At 43.6% G+C, this 20,818-nt stretch overlaps 1 protein-coding gene across 1 annotated transcript in view; it reads right to left on the minus strand.

The window, feature by feature from the left end:
- FOCAD (focadhesin) overlaps nucleotides 1–20,818 on the minus strand; it is a 1,081,710-nt gene that overhangs the window by 933,648 nt on the left and 127,244 nt on the right. The window contains exon 4 of the mRNA XM_069239095.1: nucleotides 7,051–7,205. Coding sequence (XP_069095196.1) covers nucleotides 7,051–7,205 — 155 coding nt within the window. The remainder of the gene's footprint in view (nucleotides 1–7,050; nucleotides 7,206–20,818) is intronic.

Here is a 20,818-nt window from a genome sequence, read left to right on the forward strand (position 1 = left end):
TGCCCAGAGTGATTCCATCACTTTGTATATATTTGTAGATTGTTGCATAGTATTGAGTAGTGTGTGTGAATAATAAATTAATGTACTTTTCCTTTATCAAAAGAAAAAGCACAGACTGGACAATCATTTATTGAGAGTCATGCTTGTGTCTTGTATGCTTGTGAATGGGGATTACTAGCCCACACCACCTCCCTTGAGTAAGCCTTGGACTGCTCTGCAACACTACCCTATGAGAGTCGAGCGCTACAATGGGGTGTTTGGTTCCCAGTGGCGGTCGTGTGCGGACTCGTTACTTGTGCAGGCCACACAACTAATGACCCACCTTCCAACAATATTACATCTTCCGCCGACAAAACTATGCAATGGTTGAAAATAAATGTTGGAAGCAAATACGCTAATGACTTTAGACTATATTATTTGTTTCTGACAGACTGTTTTCTGTTCACAGATCATGGCCACCTAGTGTCGCTCTCCATACATAAGGACTGTAAACCCCTGTATCTTACAATAGTTCTTGTCTCTATTATCTAGTCATTCCACACTTCAGCGTAGGAAAGGGTGCATGCAAATCAATGAAGGTTACTCTCTTGGCCTATGGGAGCCATTCCTATTACCCTTGACAAAACATGTTTCTAAATGTGCAATTTAGTGACTAATTATTTTTGAAAACTGAAGATTTTATGATGACTCTAGTCTTAATTGATATATGATTAATGTTGCACTTGAACCGATTTCAAATAGTTGCTTTGAAATGTGTTTATTAATGTAGTTTATTTCTACCATATTTTGCAGACTCCATTTTATTGGAAAGGATGCTGTGTTTGTGTTCTGATCATCTTTCTCTTGCTCGTTACCTCTGCCATGTCCCCACTGCATGTCTTCTCTCCTCAGACTTCGCAGAGCACAGGCCACTGTGAAACAACTAGTTAGTTCCTTATAGAGCATGTGCTGTAAATGAAACCTTTTCACATACTGAATGTATCATTCTGAAGGACACTTCTGCCGAAAGTTTTGATGTAGGCTCACTAGCATAAACTTGAGTATGAGTCTTTGTTTGAAATGTTTCAGATTGTGTTGTATATCTCCAGACTGCGCTTTTGCTGTGGAAGCTAACAGATTTTTTCTTTTCTTTAGAATTGGGATAGTGTTATAATTTTTGCTGTGACGATCTATATTCTGATTTTGAAATGTGTTATCACTAGTCATGCTATGCTGAATTTGCAGTTGCTGCTTATTACCTAGTCATAAAATGTGTACAACAACGCCCTCGATTTGGGGTGAGCCAGAGTTTTTCCACTTATGATTTTTGTTGCTTATTAGGACTTACAATAATTCAGATTTCTGACTTTGTACTCTGTATCTGAGCCTTCACGGCATATATTCTGCATTTCTCTGTGATGCCTATTTTGAGAAGTTAAACTCTAACTCTTCCCTGGTCTAGACCTCGGTTAATGTGTGGCCACAATCACTATTTTATTACTCTGTTAAGATCACTTGTGGTACCCAGTGTTAAAGAGGGTGGTGACTCATCGCAAGATTAAGGGTGCAGAACCTGAGCTGCCAGAGATACATTTTGGGGTGATCAAAACATAGAGGTGCAGTAAAATATTGGGGTTTGGCTCCTGCAGAACTTATCAGGGAAATATTATGATGGGCTTATGGTTTTAAGACTCAGTCACTGGAGATGGGCACCATGTATGTCGCACTTCAAAGACAAGCTTCACTGGTCATCCAATTGTGATGTCTTTCATGGGATGAAGGTTGCTAAGGATTCCTAGATTGGGTTAAAAGAGATCATTCAGACCAGACTCTAAACTGGCTGCTAACATGCAAGGTCTGGCACAGCCGGGGCTTCACTTTCACCCTCAGCTGATGGGACCGGATGGCACTCCTGTAACAGACAGGCTGTGGAGTGTGAGAGGATCAAGTGCCTTCATTCCGACCTAGGACTCTTTTCAACACATTTGTAAGAATGCTGAGGAGTGGAAGATGGCAGCAGGCCTACGCTGCACCATGACTTGATCAAGAGCCTGGGGTAATGAGTTGTAGCCTGTACTTCTAGGGGGTTGTAGGAAATTCATGCAGAACCAATAAAGAGAGAGAGGCCTGAATGGGTAGAGCAGTCGGGGCAATGTAGTGCCAGATGGAAGAGCTCCTCTAAGGACATGAGGGCAATAGCATTGCTTTCTCTGCTGAATGACGATACAATTTCGGCCATTAACAGGGAAAGAACAGTTTTTAAAATGCTGCCAAAAGACAACAACTACTGACGCACGAGGAACAGAGAGGACTTTTTCACCAAGAGACAGCATTGCTGGACTTACAGGATAGTACTGGGTGGATAGAAAAATACTATTTTGATAATGAAGGAACCATTGTAGGATATCAAGTGCCGGCTAACCCATATGGAACTGGATATAGATGCCTAGAAATAGCAATCTCCAAAGCTGGAAAAAGCAATGGGTGAACAAACTAAGTGTTGAGATGGGGCCACTCACTTGAAAAGCAGGATATCTGCAGGGGCAATGGTATGCCCCCAACCTCCTGGAACACCTCTCAGCACTTCCTGGTGGACACACAAACCCCGGCAGGTGTCACAAAAGGAAAGGGAGAGTGGAAGAGAAAGAGACAAAACACTGCCACGTCTTGCCAGTCCAGCTAGGCATCCTGTATCTTCGGGGGGCAGGTCGTTGTTGACAGAGTGATAGCAGAGTTAGTGCACTCAACTTCCTTGAAACTGAATCTCTCTTTCTGATATGGGCACAGGAGCGGTAGAATAACACTGGGATGCTCTAGCACTTTTCTTGGATAATAATAACTGCTGGCACAATTACTAACACTGCATTAACAAAAACCCAAACTGTGTACCATAACAATAAGTACTGCAACACTAGGGCTGGCTTCACAGAGATTCACTGTTGCACACTACAATTAGAACTGTGGTTGCACTTATCATGCACAAGAAAGACAAACAAGGGCATTAATTATATCACGTATAACTTTCCTGCATGCATAAGGGTAAACTAAAAGGAACAAAAACAATCTAAGAAATACAAATGTCCACTCTGGGTGTAAACAGTTAGGGTGGCACAGTTTGATTTGGTTTCACTGTGTGTGTGTGTGAAAAACCCTTCAAAAGCAAATTCCTCAAACCTGAAACACAGGCATGAATGACACAATTTAAATCCAAGAGTTATGCTGTTAGAGAAAGAACAGTCACGTAAGTGCTCTTTTAAAATTGCACTGTGACTTTTTGCAGTACTTGAGCTCAAGCAGATTTCCTGGAGCACATTTAGGCAAGTAACTACAATAATAATGTAGAATGTTCAGAAATGCATTTGTCTCTTCAAGATAAGCACTCTGCCAAAATACGAGGTCTGAAATACACCAGATGTTCTAGGAAAGCGCAGCGCTCAAAGAACAAACTCCCTGGAGAATACTTTCCACTTAGCTGCAGTCTTTTCCAGAGTGCTGGAGGAATGGCTGGTGTCAGCTGGTACAGGAACGAAGAAAAGAATTGCCTCAAAAGTCCTGAATACGAGGATGACAGCAGGGGCTGGACTGCCAAATCAGATGCTGAGATCAGGAAGCAAAACAAAGCCAAACAGGGAGGCATGCTTCACTTTGCTATTTATAGCCAATCAGGAAAGCAGTTGGGTTTCCACATGTGAATGAGTTATCACACCCAATTAGAAGCGCATGTTTACACCACACCCAATTAGAAGCATATGTTTACACCACACCCAATCAGAAGCACATGTCTAAACCTGCTCATATTAGCAAACAAGCATTAGTAAAACAAGCATTGATAAATACCAATTGTGTAACACAGCACATTATGTTTACTTAGAAACATGAAGGTTTAACCAAGAACAGAGATATGATTTAACCCTAATCCCTGGGGATGCTGACAGAACGCAGGAGGCACCTTGGGGATTCCTGACACCAAGGCTCTACAGAGATTTGAAGAATGGTGCCTATGCATCAGTCATCTGTCTAGAAGCGAAAGGCAGAATAGCTAGAAAACGAGGACTGACCCCTGAAGATTTGTCTCATGGGGTTCCCTACTCAAACTGAGGATTCTGGATTGAAGACCATGATTCAGAACGTTTCAGAAAATGTGGCTTTAAATGCAAATACTGATGCCAAATATGGTGTAATGAGCTTTGTGCTTGCCTACCAAACTCTCTTCAGGTGAAGGAGCGCTTTGGGGACAGTTCTTGTAGAGATGGCAGATCATAAGCAGAGAGAAGTGATCACATGCATTCTTTCTAGATTTAAAAAACTGACGATTGGAGACTCTCATATATAAATGTTTCCAGACATGAGCCTGACCATGGTGATATGCCAACAATCACAACTAAAGATTAAGATATTCCAGTCTATGGGACTTGAGGAATCACTCTGGTACCCTCCCTCTGTGAGTTAAGGATGGTGGAAAGAGCTTTATTGTTTTCCAATCTCAAGGCTGGCCACTACTTCCAGAAAGCAAACAAGTCTGAGACTAAGAGCTCATCAACATAGGATAATAGATCATGTTAACTGATAGTGTGAGGGGATATTTCTGGTGTTAATTATGGGTCAGATGTTTTCTTCGCAAATGAGCTGATTGGTTTACAGTTTCCCCGGTGATTCATTTCTAGCTTTTGTGTTTGCAGCATAACTAATTGCTAAGTGGAGCTGACCATGTGAACTTGTTTACCCTCCCCCGAAGCCCATGTTGCGACTGGAATTTTCTACGATGAAAGTATTGAGAGCCTGTTTGAGATGTTTAATATACAATATTGATCTATGTCACAGCGCCTTCAGGTATAATATACATAGAAAAAAGTTTCACTGACAATGTGAAACGGTATCTTGGCATTGATAGTTTTTTTTTTTTATTCCCCCCAATAAAACAACCAAACCTTAAAATATACAGTTTTGTGACCAAGGTTGGACTGTAATTAATAGAGCCAGGAGCTCTCCAAGGCTAGAGACAGATTTTGGATCTAGGAAAAAGAAGAACATAAACAGTCACAATCCAACAAAACTAACCAGCTTCCTTTCTGTAAAGAAGATGCAAAACTCATCACTCCTTGAGCAAGAAAAGAATTACCAAAACGTCCATGAAAGCACTGTAGTGTTTCATGCCTTGCTGCTGTTACTGGAATTACTGACTGACGTGACTATACCACAAGGGCATGATTGCTACAGAAGAGATGTCTAAGGTCACCTATGCCATGATTTGTATTTCTCATGATGACATCAGCATCAGAAATTACATGCTCCTTTTCCCTGATCTCGGTCCCACAGCATATAATATTGATTCCTATTATGTCATTAGTGTGTCAAATGTGAGTGATGTCATTTCCATTGCTGTGATGGTTATGCTTAGAGGATTTGAAACATCATCTAAGAGCTTATGCTCCAAACTGAGTACGTTTGCAAATTTTGGCCAAAGTAACTCCCATACTTAAGATAAATAAAAATCGCTTTCTGCTGCCAACTTAACTTTGAATATGATCAAGAGAATGAAAACACTGCCACTGGAATAACATTTTCCCAGGAACTACAAATGGAATATGTTGTAGGAATCTAGAAAAATCACTTGATTTCACACCAGACTCTAAAAGGAGTCCTGAAATACTTCTGATCTCCTAAACATGGCGACATTGCATGCTAATCTATAATCTAACAAAAAAACACATCAACTTCACTGGAAAAAATACACTTAGAGGGTAGTTATGTTCGAGTGAACATAATACTGAAAAATCCAGTTATGAGATGCAATTCAAGATGCACAACATAACTCACGCCCTGCTGTGTTTTTCTCTTTGTTGAAGCTTTTTTTTCTTTTAACAGATGTCATTACGACAGTAGCGGGACAAAAACCGTCATTTTTGCAATTACTTTCATAATTAATATTCACTGAAAAAAACACAGTTAACGGGTCTTTATGGCTCACTGAGTACAAAAACTAAAAAGTTCTGTTGTGGTATGCAATGCACAATGCACCCCATAACTCATGCGTCTTGGCACCAGTCACGTTTAGTATGCCACTTTGCTGATGGCATCTGTTAAAAGAAAGAAAGGGCCAACAAAAAAAGCTGGGCCCGAGCTGGATCAATCTCAATGTCTTGTGATTTATACAGGCCAGCTGGCATTCTGAAGGGCTAAAAGATTTGATGCTTAAGAGGATGGTAAAGTCTTAGTGTCCCTATGGCGGTCTGGGGAACTGAAAGTCCGTGCCCAAGCTAAAGAAATTGTGCTCAATATTGACTTGGATATTGGGTGGTTCTTGATATTGTCCCTGGTCCAAAAGGTGCTGATATATTCTATTCTGCATTTCATGCTCTTGATAGGTGGTAACAGAGCTTCTTGAGGTGTTAGAGGTGGGAGCTAAGGATATCATTGGAAGTGGTGCTAGCCTGGAATCGATGTCAGGGTTGGCAACTTCATCCTGGGTCCCAGCATGGAAATGATGTTAGATAGCACTGGGAGGAACCTGTACAGCAAGTGGGACCAATTGGCGCTGAAGTGGGATGCCGAACCGAGCTCCAAATGGTCCCAGGGGCTAGTCAGGTGCCGCCCTCCTGAACATCTCCAGCACTGCTGGGAAAAGGAAGGCTGGATCTGCTGTCAATGCTGGGAATTTAGGGAATGCTGACATTGTTACAGATGCTTGGAGAGATGGTGTCAATGTCAGCATAGTCCTATGGGACAATGCCACTAAGTCTGGTTCTGGAGAGGAGGCAATGGTGGATTTCATCAGGAAAAACTAGTTTCTTCAACAACCCTTCACCAACATCATGTATGCTGGCCTCTTGGCCTTCAATATCCATATGGCAGGGTAAGGAATCAACATCTGTGACCTACATAACAACATTAATGTTGATAATAGTTAGACCTTCTGCACAGAATATTTTATACACATAATGATGTCTGATGCTTTTACATCTCACCATTATTCATATCTTTTGTTTAACAGGTAACTTACACAATACTAAACAAGAACAAATATTAGACAAAGAATCACAAATTAGACCTAAAAAGGAGAAGTGAAAATACCTGGCAGAAGGTATCAGGTTAAGAATGCCATTGAGAATGTAACTTAAGTCAGCATGATCCTGTGCCACGAGTGCCACCAGAGCCTCGCAGCAGGCTGTCCTCACCACCACATTGTCACTGCAGCATTTCTCCCAGAGAAGATTTAAAGCAGGTGTCTGAAAGTAAAAAGAAGCTAGTCAGTTTGAACATTCCAAACTAACTAGACAGTACACCAGAGGTGAATACACATTTGGCAACAAAACATTATAATAATAATCGTTTTTGTTGAAGAACAAATATTGCATGAAAGTATTTATTCTATAAACTGAACAGCCTGTTATGGTCCCAAACAAGCCATGGAAAGTGCTCTTTCCTCAAGCCCCTGTGACAGAGTCCCTGTGCCCTGAAATGACAGCCACAAAATTTTTCCTCATATTGCGGCTAGCCAACCAGAGTGCAAGCTCACGAAGGACGCATGGGTGTGGGACAGCAGATGTGACAATAGGCCCACATGGCCAGTCAAACTTCTCTATTATTTAACATTGTGTGCTCACGGACCCCTGCAGAGTGCAGCAAACCTGATCACCTAGACATAAATAAATGATTAAGCTTAATTTTGCATAAACTGCTAAACTCATTTACATCAACTCACAAAAGCACACTTTGGTGGGAAATGTGGTGCAATTCAGTTCAGCTGTTTGGGATGTAGTGCAGTTCAAATATCCTTATGGAAATTTCATGGGGAATTCGCTTTATCGGATCCCCCGTTTTTCTGGACCCCAGGTTGAAACTTTTCAAGGGAGGATCCGAAGGTGGATCAACATTTTTTGGAAAGTTTTGTAAAGATTCACCTCGGTTATTACCAAAAACAAAAAACTGTTTTCCAATGATAACTAGGTCCTAACTAACACTGCACAGAGGCAACAGCCACTGTGCATAACATATATGTGACCATTTGCTTAGAACTTGTGCATGTGTAATGTCTGCTTTTTTGAGACTGGAAGAATTTAAACGCAACTCGCTAAACCAGTATTTCAGTTCCTTTGCATAGTTAAGTACATGATGCGCACCCAAATCCCAATTTGTACCAATCCCTGGAAAAAAGTTATTTCGCCATTCATATAAATTCATAAACATGCATTCGATACACCTTCATAAAAGCACATTATAAGGCACCCAAATCATCCAAATTAATTAGGAGGCCAGCCTTTCAGCATAATTCTTCTCAAAAAGACAAACATACATATTTGGCACTTACGTGTGTGCGCCACTTGCTGATCATTTCTGTAATATAGTACAAAACCATATGGAAAATAACCCTACATTACAAAAACAGTAAACAATGTATCTTTAAATAACAAAGCATTGACTAGAGTGCACGTTACTCATTGCAGTAACTAATGTACTAGTTGCCCAGTAGTTTCCCTTCTTCCTTACTAATACAACATGCTGCCTGAACGCCAGGAATCGAAAAACCTACTGGGCAGCAAAGAGTTAAAACTCTGAGTCAAAGTCTGTTGCCCTTTCACATGCTAGCAGACTGACATGCTTACATCCTTAAATGTCCGCATGCACCCATATTTACAGGCAGAGATGTAGAAAGTGAATGCAGTCCATGAACGGCCTGTACAAGAGTCATTATTGTGACTAAATTATATCTACTCATTATTCCAGGATTATGTGAAAACTGAATAGCAGGACAGATCACATCTGGGTCGATCACTTTTATTACTAGAAGCTCCGCCACACAAATTATTAAATTAATTCAGGCCAAAGCATCAACCCGAGATCCAACACCAAACTTTAAGTGTGTAAAGAAAGCATGTGGTGTAATCCTAATGGCTCCGTTGGAGATACAGTCCCAGGGTACACAACTGAACATTAGTTGATACACAACAGGCCATACCCCATGTACTTGGTAATGCCTCTCCGTCAGAGGACACCCAAATGAGAAAACTCTGAGATAAAAGAAAATATACATCAACCAATCCTTCAAGATTAAACACCATAGGTAACAGAAAAGTAGTACAAGGTGAAGGGAAGGACAGATTTGGTCACATTCAAGTAAAATACAAAGGTCCTGCTGACATCCAACAAATACAATGTCTTCTAAGCACAACCTAATGGATTTGAAGAGGGGCAGGGAAGAAGCATGGTCTACTGGCTGACATGGAATCTCAACAAAATATTTAGAGAAACTAAATAGTGTTTAAAGTAAACCAACTGGTCTTTGTGAACGACTCTTTAGGCTTCTCTCAGGTATGATTATGCACCTCCTTCAATGGCACATGGACCCAACAAATCACTCATAATAAGGTCCCATGTGTTAATGTGTGTTAAGATGAAATACATCTACTGATATTTATGCACCAAGTTAGGGTGGTATCCAAACAGGAATTCTCTGATAGCTTAGTAAGATTCTAACGGAAAAAAACGAAAGAACAGAAAGAATGTCTCTTTCAAGCTCAGATTCATCTCAAAAGTATATCATGAAAATACACTTAAAAGCTCATCCCCACTCAACATCACAAGCGCAAAACAAAAGGGTGCCCGACAACAACCCCTAGCTTACATCAGCAAATACAGCTCCCCAGCGGCTGTACTAAGCCTGGCCTACAAAGTGACTGGTCTAAAAGAAAACAAAACCCCCCAATCTATGATAGACTAGTAAATAAAAAAAGAACACAAAGATTCCCTTAAAAAAAAAAGGATGATCAGGTTGTGGGTTTGGGGTGAGGGGGAGATAGAGGAGGAGAAGCAACATGAAGACTAGAGGAGAAGCAACACTAGGGAAAGAGAAGGGGGAAAAGTGCACAGAGGCGAGAGCACAACATGCGTGTAAGTGGAAGTGCGATGCACATGGGTAAGAGACAGTAACGTAGAAGTGGGGAAGAAAAGCACATGGGGGGCAGATGGAAACACGTGCTCTCTCATGGAGTGCTTAAACAAAAAGGAAAAAGTAGCTCCCTAAATGCAAGTAGTGAAAGAATGGAAGCCTGCCAATTAAAGTGATGGTAAACAGGCCCTCTTCTCCATTCACAAGTCTGACAAGCTACGATACAGACAAGAAGCAGGCAGGCAAATGAGTGATAGTCAAGTCAATCAATCCTAAGAACTGGGTGGTCTGCAAGCCCCTATATGTTCTTGTTATGCTCACAATAGGTCTTTCACAAACAGAGGCTCAATGTAAACATTACTCTCCACTTGGTCATGCTGGTCAATAAAATTGTGATCATGAGTGAGATCAAGCACAGTGTCAAAAGCAACAAAAGTCCTTGAAAACACAGAGCACCTGGTCTTCAAGCAGGCATGGGACAGCCCAGGGCACTCAGACACATACTAGACCCAATATTAACGCACAACCGTAAGTTTTTATTTCGCATTAAGTGGATATGCCCTGCACTGATAACCCAGCAATGCGATGACTTCCCCCACCGTCCAGCCAGTATAATATCCACAGTTGACATCAAGCCATCATTTTAGGTCTCAAAGGCCATCATCGGGCTGTGGAGAGGATTATTAGATTCATAGAAACAGCAGGAAGACAACAAAGAAAGGCGGGTTAGAAGGAAAGAGACATAGTTGGTGAGGTATTGAAAGTTAGAAATACGCCCCCTATGATTTATGCAGAGTCTGTATATGTAGCGGTAGTGTGTCAAGATCGCTTGCACTGTTCATTTCTATTTGTGATTAATACTTTTAATTCCTTATGTGAAAACGGTATGCACACAGATTCTAAACTTGTTTAAATTAACTACACAAGAAACCTAAACACAACGTTAGCTACAACATACAACCCAGCAACCTCCAAAACATCAGTATAACCGAAACCCACTCTGACCACTCCTTCAGCAGAATGACTGCTTTCCAACACGAGTAAGATTTAACACAACACCCCCTGTACTTAAGGAACACAAATGGCCTCCAATGGGAAGATGTACATTTAAAAAAGCAGCACACATTACAAAGATGAGCACTAAAACAGTTTGGTGAAACCAATGCAGAAACAGTTGTAGGATAACAAAGGAACTCACAAAAGAAAACCTCGTATTAGAAATCCAAAAATACTAAAGCTGAAACATGCAATCTCTCGAGCAGCACCAGGACCCTGAATCTATATATCCTATCTGAGCTCAGATTGTCCCATCTCATACCATCTTAAAAAAAACAAATACGACTTCTCACTTAACACACACTTGGGTAAAACATGAAACTCAGTAGAACACACACACCTCGAATTATCAATACAATATTCACAAGGTGTACTGGTCACTCTACTTCCTGAAAAGCCTTTTAATTTAGTAAACACAGTCAACAGACAATTCCCACTGACAATGAAGAAAAAGTATTAAAGTGATTGAAATGAGACCTTAAGTATGGCAAAATAAATGAGCCAAAGAAAATTGTTTTGAGTTTATTTTTAGTTTTCTGACTAAGACTCTATTATGATATAATCTTCTGATCGTAAATCTGTGAAGCAATATACCTTATGGTATCATAAAAATGTAAATTGTACTGTTAAATACAAACAATGCCTCAACTGTAAAGCACCCCGTCTTAGACTTGACACTGCCTGTACTATTTAGAAAATGGAACCCCCTGCACCAGACCCAGTCAGGCACAGCAGATACATCAACACAGAACAGTTTTAGGCAACCTTAATGACTGTTGAAATCAACCCTCAGAGCCTAGCATACACATCAATACTAATCTAGGAGCACTGAACTCCGGCCACACAGATAAAAAGAATGTAGACCCAGAGGAAAATGCTTCAAGGCACAATGAAAGCTATCAGTCATACGTGGGTACTGGAAGGGGAAACTAATCTTCATCTAAGGTTGTTGTTATGATGTGTTATGTTGTCATGGTGCTGTGGGGGTTTGGAATGGAATGTGGGAGCGAGAGCGGCGGTTCAGTTGGGGGCAGTTGGATGTGACTGGCAAGAAGGAAGGAGACGTACTTGTTCGAGGCAATAACCTATGTGGATTACCTTAATTAATCAAGCTGGTATCCCATCCTCGTCGCCAAAAATGAAGAGTTGATGGTAGACTCGGGATCATTATATACCATTGTACCAAGGTCAATGTGGTCTGAGAATTGGTCTGAGGTGCCGTTGTTACCCAAGGATATCAACCCTAGAGGGTATCAGGGATCAAAGATCAACGTATTAGGATATTTTGTTTCACCCATTCTATTTAAGTCAAGGAGCATTGAAGGGAAAGTATATGTAGCTGATAGTGGTCCTCCCATATTGGGTTGGACTCATCAATATGACTTACATATTGTTATTGATCCTCATTCTGTGGAGAAGGTGTTGATGGTGAGTGATGCTGGTTTAGATTAAATCTTAAGTGATGCGAAAGATGTTTTTGGAGAAAGGTTGGGCGAGTTGAAAGGGTATGTACACAAAATAATTTTACAAAAAGGAGCCGTGCCTGTGAAACACAGGGTTAGGAGGGTGCCCATAGTAGTTAGGAGTGACGTGAAGAAAATGCTAGATGACATGATGAAAGAGGGTATCATCGAACCTGTAGAGGCGTCTTCCTGGATTTCCCCAGTTGTTATAACCAAGAAATGTGATGGAAAACTTCGTTTCTGTGTGGATTTGAGAAGTGTGAACCAATTTGTGGTTGTGAGAAAACAGGGCTGATTGCAGAGGCCCCATAACTTTTTGCCCCCATTTTCCTCTTTTTGCTGGTGTTTTCCTGACTTTGATGGTGCCCTGGGTACTGCTAACCAGTACCAGGGCCTGTGCTCTGTGTAAAATGGATATGCAAATTAGGCTAATTATAATTGGCTAAGTTAACCTACCTATAAGTCCCTAGTATATGGTAGGGCATGTAGGTTTAGGGACCACAGCATAGGTGGTGCACACCTAGGTGCACTGCTGAGGTGCCCAGTGTCATTTTAAAAGCAAGCCTGCCTTGCTGGCTGCTTTTAAATTAAAGTTATATGCAAATTCGACTTTGGAATTAAAGGTACTTCCAAAGTCTTAAACTACCTTATTTTTACATATAAGTCACCCCTAAGGTGTGCCTTATGTGCCCCTAGGGCTGGGTGCCATGTAACTATAAGCAGGGACTTTATAAAAATAGATTTATAAGCCCTGGTGAGGTAAAAACAGCCAAATTCGTTTTTCCCTCATTGAAGTAAATGGCCTTCATAGGCTAGAATGGGCAGACTTTATTTTAAATTTTAAAGTCTCCATAAATGTTACATACCAAGAATTTGGTATCAAATTAATTGTTGTAATAAATCCCACAACTTCCAGTTGTTGGATTTAATATAACTAGTTCAGGTAAAAAGTTTAGACTTTACCTAAAAAGTTGCCAATTTCAGCTCTGCATTGTTTTTGCTGCTGTGCTCTGATTGGCCAGCCTGCAGCAGCTTCTGCCAGGCTACCTTGATGAGGTGTGAAGTGGCCTGACTTCACACAAAGGAATGTGCTTGGGGGAGAGAATCTCCCCTCAGCAGATGGTGAGGCAGGAAGGGGGAGGGCTGCCAAACTGGTCTTCAAAGGCAGAGAAGGACATTTGGAGCACCCAGCAACACCCCCACATCCTGCAACCCCAGACAATTAGCTGCCCCCTTGATTAGATTAGGAGAGGGCAGGAGAGGGGTGTGTTTATGATTTTTAGCCACACCAGTGGGTGGGCTCAGCCAGATGTAACCTCCAAAAATCAGATTGATCCATGTTGGATTTTTAGAGACTGTTGCCTTCTGGGATGGATTTTTGCCACACTTCCCAGGAAGTGGTCATCACAGGGGGACGACCCTGTCCCTGATTGGAGAACCAGGGCCCCCCTGCTTTTCACCCAGGAGCAAGGATAAAACTGGCAGACCTGCACCCACGCCTCAGATCCCCTCCAGAATTCAACAAGAAAGGAACTAAGGAAGAAGAAGGACTGCCCTCCTGGACCCCTGGCCTGCACCTGGACCCTGCACTCAGAAGGACTGCACCAGCTGCACACTTGGGCTTCACCACAAGAAGGACTTTGCCTGGCTTCAACTGGTTCAAGGAGGGACTCCCTGTTTGCTACAGGTGAAAAATTGCTAAACCAGAGTCCCCAGGACCAACTCCTGCGAAAGCGACCAGCTGACCACTGTCCAGTGGCCAAAAAGGAGTTTGTGCCAGGTGCATTCTGGGAGTTGAAGTCCGCACCCCCAAGGACCATCACAGAACTTCTGGACCCTTGGGGTGAGCTGTGGACCCCAAAAGAACCTTAAAAGAACATCTGGGTGAAGCCCCAGAAGTTTGGAAAAGATTTGAGAATTTTTGGAAAAAAGCTCCAGAGAGGGACCGACCCGCCGCGGAAATTCTAGCCGGCTTGCCTCAACCGCGACCCGGCCTGACTTCGTGGTTCGTCCCGGTAAAGAAAAACATCCAAAAAAAGAGACTAAGTCCGAACGTAAAAAGTTGACCGGGACCTCCCAGCCATCGTATCCGAGAAGGGCTCCATGGACATCAGATCAAGATCCAGGTTTACCCAGGTCGAAGGATTTTCATCTCGAAAAAACGACTAAGTCCGAAGGTAAAAGTCTCCACCGAGGAAACCCACATCGCGTATCCGGACAAGGGCTCCAGGAGGTCGGATTCAACTGGCAGGTTCGTCCCGGTGAAGAAAAACTTCAAAATAAAGACTAAGTCAGAAGGTAACTTTTTAACCGAGGCCTCCCGCGACCTGTAGCCGAGCAGGGCTCCATCGCGGTCGGCCTGAAAGTTTGACTTTGCCCCGGTCGAGGTGCAACCAGATGACCCGATTGGCGCTTTTTGTTTCTAAGCGCTAGAAAAGTAATAATTCTTTAAAAATTCATATCTCCGGTTCCCCTGAACCGATTTTAATCGTTTTTGTGTCATTTTAAAGATAAAAATATAAACTATTTTTATAAATTGGTTTTGGATTTTTAAACTGTTTCCTGTGTTTTATTTAATTACTGTTTTGTGATATTTGGATGCTTTACACTTTGTCTCCTAAGTTAAGCCTTGACGCTCGTTGCCAAGCTACCAAGGGTTGAGCTGGGATTAATTTACTGAGACCTAACTGTACCTATGTGGAGGTTAGTGGCTTGTTGCTAGGTGAAGGTACCTACCTGCCCTACCAATAACCCATTTTCCAACATAATTGGAAGCAGCGACGGGATCCTGTACTTGTGTTCAATATCACGTTACAGTTTTAGGTAAAACAAATTAAAAATCCTTTAAATTGTCCTAGTGCAAAAATTGTTTTTAATTTTTAATTTGGATTAATTTCAATTATTGAATTTTTGTAATTTTTCTAAATTCTTGTTTCCAATTTTTGCAAAAAGTTTTTGTTGACACAAAACTAGGGAACCATGGAGCTTGATCTGGCTAGCCTACCCACACTGACAGTAGTCCAGCTTAGGGGGTTGTGTATTGAAAGAGGGTTGCCTGCAACCACTGATCTCAGGAAGCAAATCCTGATCACATCCCTGACAGCATGGGCTGAGGCCCAAGAGGTAGAGTCAGAAGAAGCTCCAGAGGAGGGAGAAAGAAGGGAGGATGCAAGCTCTAACCACTCAGGGGAGGGAAGGCATCTGAGCCCAAGTGAGGATGAGGAAGAACGGTCCTCAGTAAATACAGTCACTAGGGGCAGATCCAAAGCTAGTGGTGGGAAGGGGGTCCTTTCAGGAGGAGAGAACCCATCCATCAGAGAAAGAGAGCTGGAGGCCCAGCTAGCATACATAGCTTTGGAAGCAGAGAAGCTGGCCCTAGAAAAGAAAAAGTGGGCATACAAAGAGAAAAGAGATGGAAGCAGCAATAAAGAAGCTGAGGTGTCCATGGGTGGGGGAGTTTGCCCCAGATTACCCAAGGGGGTAGTTCCTGCTTATGTAGAGGGGGATGACATAGATAAGTGGCTAGGGGCCTTTGAGAGGGCACTCCAAATGAGAAGGGTTAGGCCTCAATACTGGGGTTCCCTTTTGTGGGAGTTGGTCCCCAACTCAGGGAGGGATAGGCTTCTGACCTTAAGGGGGGAGGAGGCAGATTCATACCCTAGTATGAAGAGGTGCTTAGCCAAGAAGTTTGGTCTGACCCCAGAGCAATATAGAATGAAGTTCAGGGACACCCAGAAGGTCAGTACCCAGTCTTGGGTTGACTTTGTGGACATTTCACTAAAGGCACTAGAGGGCTGGATTATTGATAACGAAGTAGATACTTATGAGGGGTTATACAATCTGATCATGAGAGAGCACATCTTGACCAATTGTATCCAAGAAAGGTTACGCCAGCATCTAGTGGACTCTAAGCAGACCAACCCTAGAGAGCTAGGGGAGGCAGCTGATGAGTGGTTGAGAACCAGGGTGGTTGTCAAGTCCCAGGGGGGAGACTCCAAGAAGGGGGGGGGGACAGGTCCCCAAAAACCTAAGGAGGGAGGTGGTAAGCCCACCACAGAGACTCCCTCTGTACCCCAGAACCCTAAGAAGGAGGAGAGTAAATCCCACTCCCACTCTGACAAGCAGAGACAGGGAGACCCAGGGTTAAAAAAACTCTTGGACAGTAGGGCTTGCTTTGACTGTCAGCAGACAGGTCACTTCAGAGGAGATGCAGCCTGTCCAAAGAAGGAGGTTAGCACTTGGCTGTCCAGTGTAGCCATAGAGGAGGATTCCTCAGATGATGAAGTCCTCCTAGCATTGAGCTGGGAGACAGGACCAGATGGTAAGCTGGTGATCCCTGAGGGTGGGAGTAAACACTTCCACCACATTCAAGTGAATGGGATCCCTACCACTGGCCTGAGAGACACCTGTGCCAGTCACACTATAGTGAGAGACCGGTTAGTGACCCCAGACATGTATGTCCCAGGAAAGACAAAGAAAGTCAGGATAGCCACAGGGGAGGTCACCTCCAAACCTGTAGCCATAGTGCCCCTAGAGAGGGAGGGTATCCTTGACTGGATTAGGGTGGTAGTCAGTGCTGACCTTCCCCTAGATTGTATCCTGGGCAATGACCTCCCAGAGGTGAGTCTGGTCACAGATGGGGTGGTCGCCCAGGGCGCCCCCCCAACCCAAAGTCCTGGGGAGTCAGTCCCTAAAGTTAGGAGACAGGGGTCCCCAAGAAAAGGAAAGAAGAAAAGGAAGGGTAGGCCACTCTTAAAGAGAGTTCCAGGGAGCCAAAGGCCTTCTGCCCCAGTAGGGGGGGAGCCCAGAGTTGGCACTGGTGAGGCCTCACCTGACCCCAAGGAAGTCCTGAGTAGTCAGGCAGCTGTCCAGATGCAAGGTGTTGCTCCTGCACTGACAAAAGGGAGAGTGGAAGGAGGGTGTCTGCCACAGGAGGTGGTAGCCCCCCACTCTAGACAGCAAGAGGGGTGCCAGGACCCCAAAGTTGCCCCTAAAGCAGCTCAGCCACCTGTCAGTGGAGAGCTTAGGGTGTGGTTCTGGGTACTGACAGCTGTCAGTAGCCTCTGCTGGGTGCTAGCCTTCCTGGCAGCACTGTACTTGGCCTGAGAGGCAGACCCCAAAGCCAATAGCAAAGTAGGCCCCCTGACCCTATTGGTCATGGTGGGGTTGCTCAAGTGTTGGGTGACCTCTTTGGGTAAGCTAGGTGTTGCCCTAGCAAAGTTTGGAGTAGGGGAGGTGGGCACCTCACTACCCAAGTTGGCAGAGAGAAAGGAGGAAGACCCCCCCTAGAGGAAAGTTTCAGTTTGAGTTGGGTCCTTTTACTGTTGGGATGGCTTCACTACCCATAGGGAGTGACCCTGACAGGAGGATATAAGGCAGAGTAGGCCCTGCAAAGGGACAGCCAGTTTTCTTCACTGTCTTCCTCGCCTAACAAGCCAGGAAGACTCTCCCAGGGTTGGGCTGAGTCTCCTGGGCGTGTGGGCTGGGGGGGGGTTGTGTGAGAAAACAGGGCTGATTGCAGAGGCCCCATAACTTTTTGCCCCCATTTTCCTCTTTTTGCTGGTGTTTTCCTGACTTTGATGGTGCCCTGGGTACTGCTAACCAGTCCCAGGGCCTGTGCTCTGTGTAAAATGGATATGCAAATTAGGCTAATTATAATTGGCTTAGTTAACCTACCTATAAGTCCCTAGTATATGGTAGGGCATGTAGGTTTAGGGACCACAGCATAGGTGGTGCACACCTAGGTGCACTGCTGAGGTGCCCAGTGTCATTTTAAAAGCAAGCCTGCCTTGCTGGCTGCTTTTAAATTAAAGTTATATGCAAATTCGACTTTGGAATTAAAGGTACTTCCAAAGTCTTAAACTACCTTATTTTTACATATAAGTCACCCCTAAGCTGTGCCCTATGTGCCCCTAGGGCTGGGTGCCATGTAACTATAAGCAGGGACTTTATAAAAATAGATTTATAAGCCCTGGTGAGGTAAAAACAGCCAAATTCGTTTTTCCCTCATTGAAGTAAATGGCCTTCATAGGCTAGAATAGGCAGACTTTATTTTAAATTTTAAAGTCTCCTTAAATGTTACATACCAAGAATTTGGTATCAAATTAATTGTTGTAATAAATCCCACAACTTCCAGTTGTGGGATTTAATATAACTAGTTCAGGTAAAAAGTTTAGACTTTACCTACAAAGTTGCCAATTTCAGCTCTGCATTGTTTTTGCTGCTGTGCTCTGATTGGCCAGCCTGCAGCAGCTTCTGCCAGGCTACCTTGAGGAGGTGTGAAGTGGCCTGACTTCACACAAAGGAATGTGCTTGGGGGAGAGAATCTCCCCTCAGCAGATGGTGAGGCAGGAAGGGGGAGGGCTGCCAAACTGGTCTTCAAAGGCAGAGAAGGACATTTGGAGCACCCAGCAACACCCCCACATCCTGCAACCCCAGACAATTAGGTGCCCCCTTGATTAGATTAGGAGAGGGCAGGAGAGGGGTGTGTTTATGATTTTTAGCCACACCAGTGGGTGGGCTCAGCCAGATGTAACCTCCAAAAATCAGATTCATCCATGTTGGATTTTTAGAGACTGTTGCCTTCTGGGATGGATTTTTGCCACACTTCCCAGGAAGTGGTCATCACAGGGGGACGACCCTGTCCCTGATTGGAGAACCAGGGCCCCCCTGCTTTTCACCCAGGAGCAAGGATAAAACTGGCAGACCTGCACCCACGCCTCAGATCCCCTCCAGAATTCAACAAGAAAGGAACTAAGGAAGAAGAAGGACTGCCCTGCTGGACCCCTGGCCTGCACCTGGACCCTGCACTCAGAAGGACTGCACCAGCTGCACACTTGGGCTTCACCACAAGAAGGACTTTGCCTGGCTTCAACTGGTTCAAGGAGGGACTCCCTGTTTGCTACAGGTGAAAAATTGCTAAACCAGAGTCCCCAGCACCAACTCCTGAAGAAAGCGACCAGCTGACCACTGTCCAGTGGCCAAAAAGGAGTTTGCGCCAGGTGCATTCTGGGAGTTGAAGTCCGCACCCCCAAGGACCATCACAGAACTTCTGGACCCTTGGGGTGAGCTGTGGACCCCAAAAGAACCTTAAAAGAACATCTGGGTGAAGCCCCAGAAGTTTGGAAAAGATTTGAGAATTTTTGGAAAAAAGCTCCAGAGAGGGACCGACCCACCGCGGAAATTCTAGCCGGCTTGCCTCAACCGCGACCCGGCCTGACTTCGTGGTTCGTCCCGGTAAAGAAAAACATCCAAAAAAAGAGACTAAGTCCGAACGTAAAAAGTTGACCGGGACCTCCCAGCCATCGTATACGAGAAGGGCTCCATGGACGTCGGATCAAGATCCAGGTTTACCCAGGTCGAAGGATTTTCATCTCGAAAAAACAACTAAGTCCGAAGGTAAAAGTCTCCACCGAGGAAACCCACATTGCGTATCCGGACAAGGGCTCCAGGAGGTCGGATTCAACTGGCAGGTTCGTCCCGGTGAAGAAAAACTTCAAAATAAAGACTAAGTCAGAAGGTAACTTTTTAACCGAGGCCTACCGCGACCTGTAGCCGAGCAGGGCTCCATCGCGGTCGGCCTGAAAGTTTGACTTTGCCCCGGTCGAGGTGCAACCAGATGACCCGATTGGCGCTTTTTGTTTCTAAGCACTAGAAAAGTAATAATTCTTTAAAAATTCATATCTCCGGTTCCCCTGAACCGATTTTAATCGTTTTTGTGTCATTTTAAAGATAAAAATATAAACTATTTTTATAAATTGGTTTTGCATTTTTAAACTGTTTCCTGTGTTTTATTTAATTACTGTTTTGTGATATTTGAATGCTTTACACTTTGTCTCCTAAGTTAAGCCTTGACGCTCGTTGCCAAGCTACCAAGGGTTGAGCTGGGATTAATTTACTGAGACCTAACTGTACCTATGTGGAGGTTAGTGGCTTGTTGCTAGGTGAAGGTACCTACCTGCCCTACCAATAACCCATTTTCCAACAGTGGTGACTGATGTGTTTCCCTTACCTAATATAAATGAACTCTTGTTATTGCTTAAGGGAGGAAAATTATTTTCTAAGTTAGATCTCAAGAGTGCATACCATCAGATTAGGCTGCATGAGGATTCCAGGCAGTTTACAGCATTTATAACTATGGAAGGCACTTTCCAATTCACCAGGATGCCTTTTGGACTGTCTTCAGCCGCCAGTGTTTTCCAACGAGCAATGTCACATGTCTTTAGAGGAGTACGAAACATAATATTTTTTCAGGATGACATCCTGATTTTTGGTCAGACAGAAACTGAGCACAATTTAGTTCTTAGAGATGTGTTGCGCATACTCAGAGAAGCAGGGTTAACATTGAGGAAAGACAAATGTAAATTTTTGGTTGAGGAAATAGAATACTTGGGCCACACAATTTCTGGCGGTGGGGTTAAACCCAAGGAAGACT

The sequence above is a fragment of the Pleurodeles waltl genome, chromosome 1_2, assembly GCF_031143425.1.
Source record: "Pleurodeles waltl isolate 20211129_DDA chromosome 1_2, aPleWal1.hap1.20221129, whole genome shotgun sequence".
Classification (NCBI taxonomy): Eukaryota; Metazoa; Chordata; class Amphibia; order Caudata; family Salamandridae; genus Pleurodeles; species Pleurodeles waltl.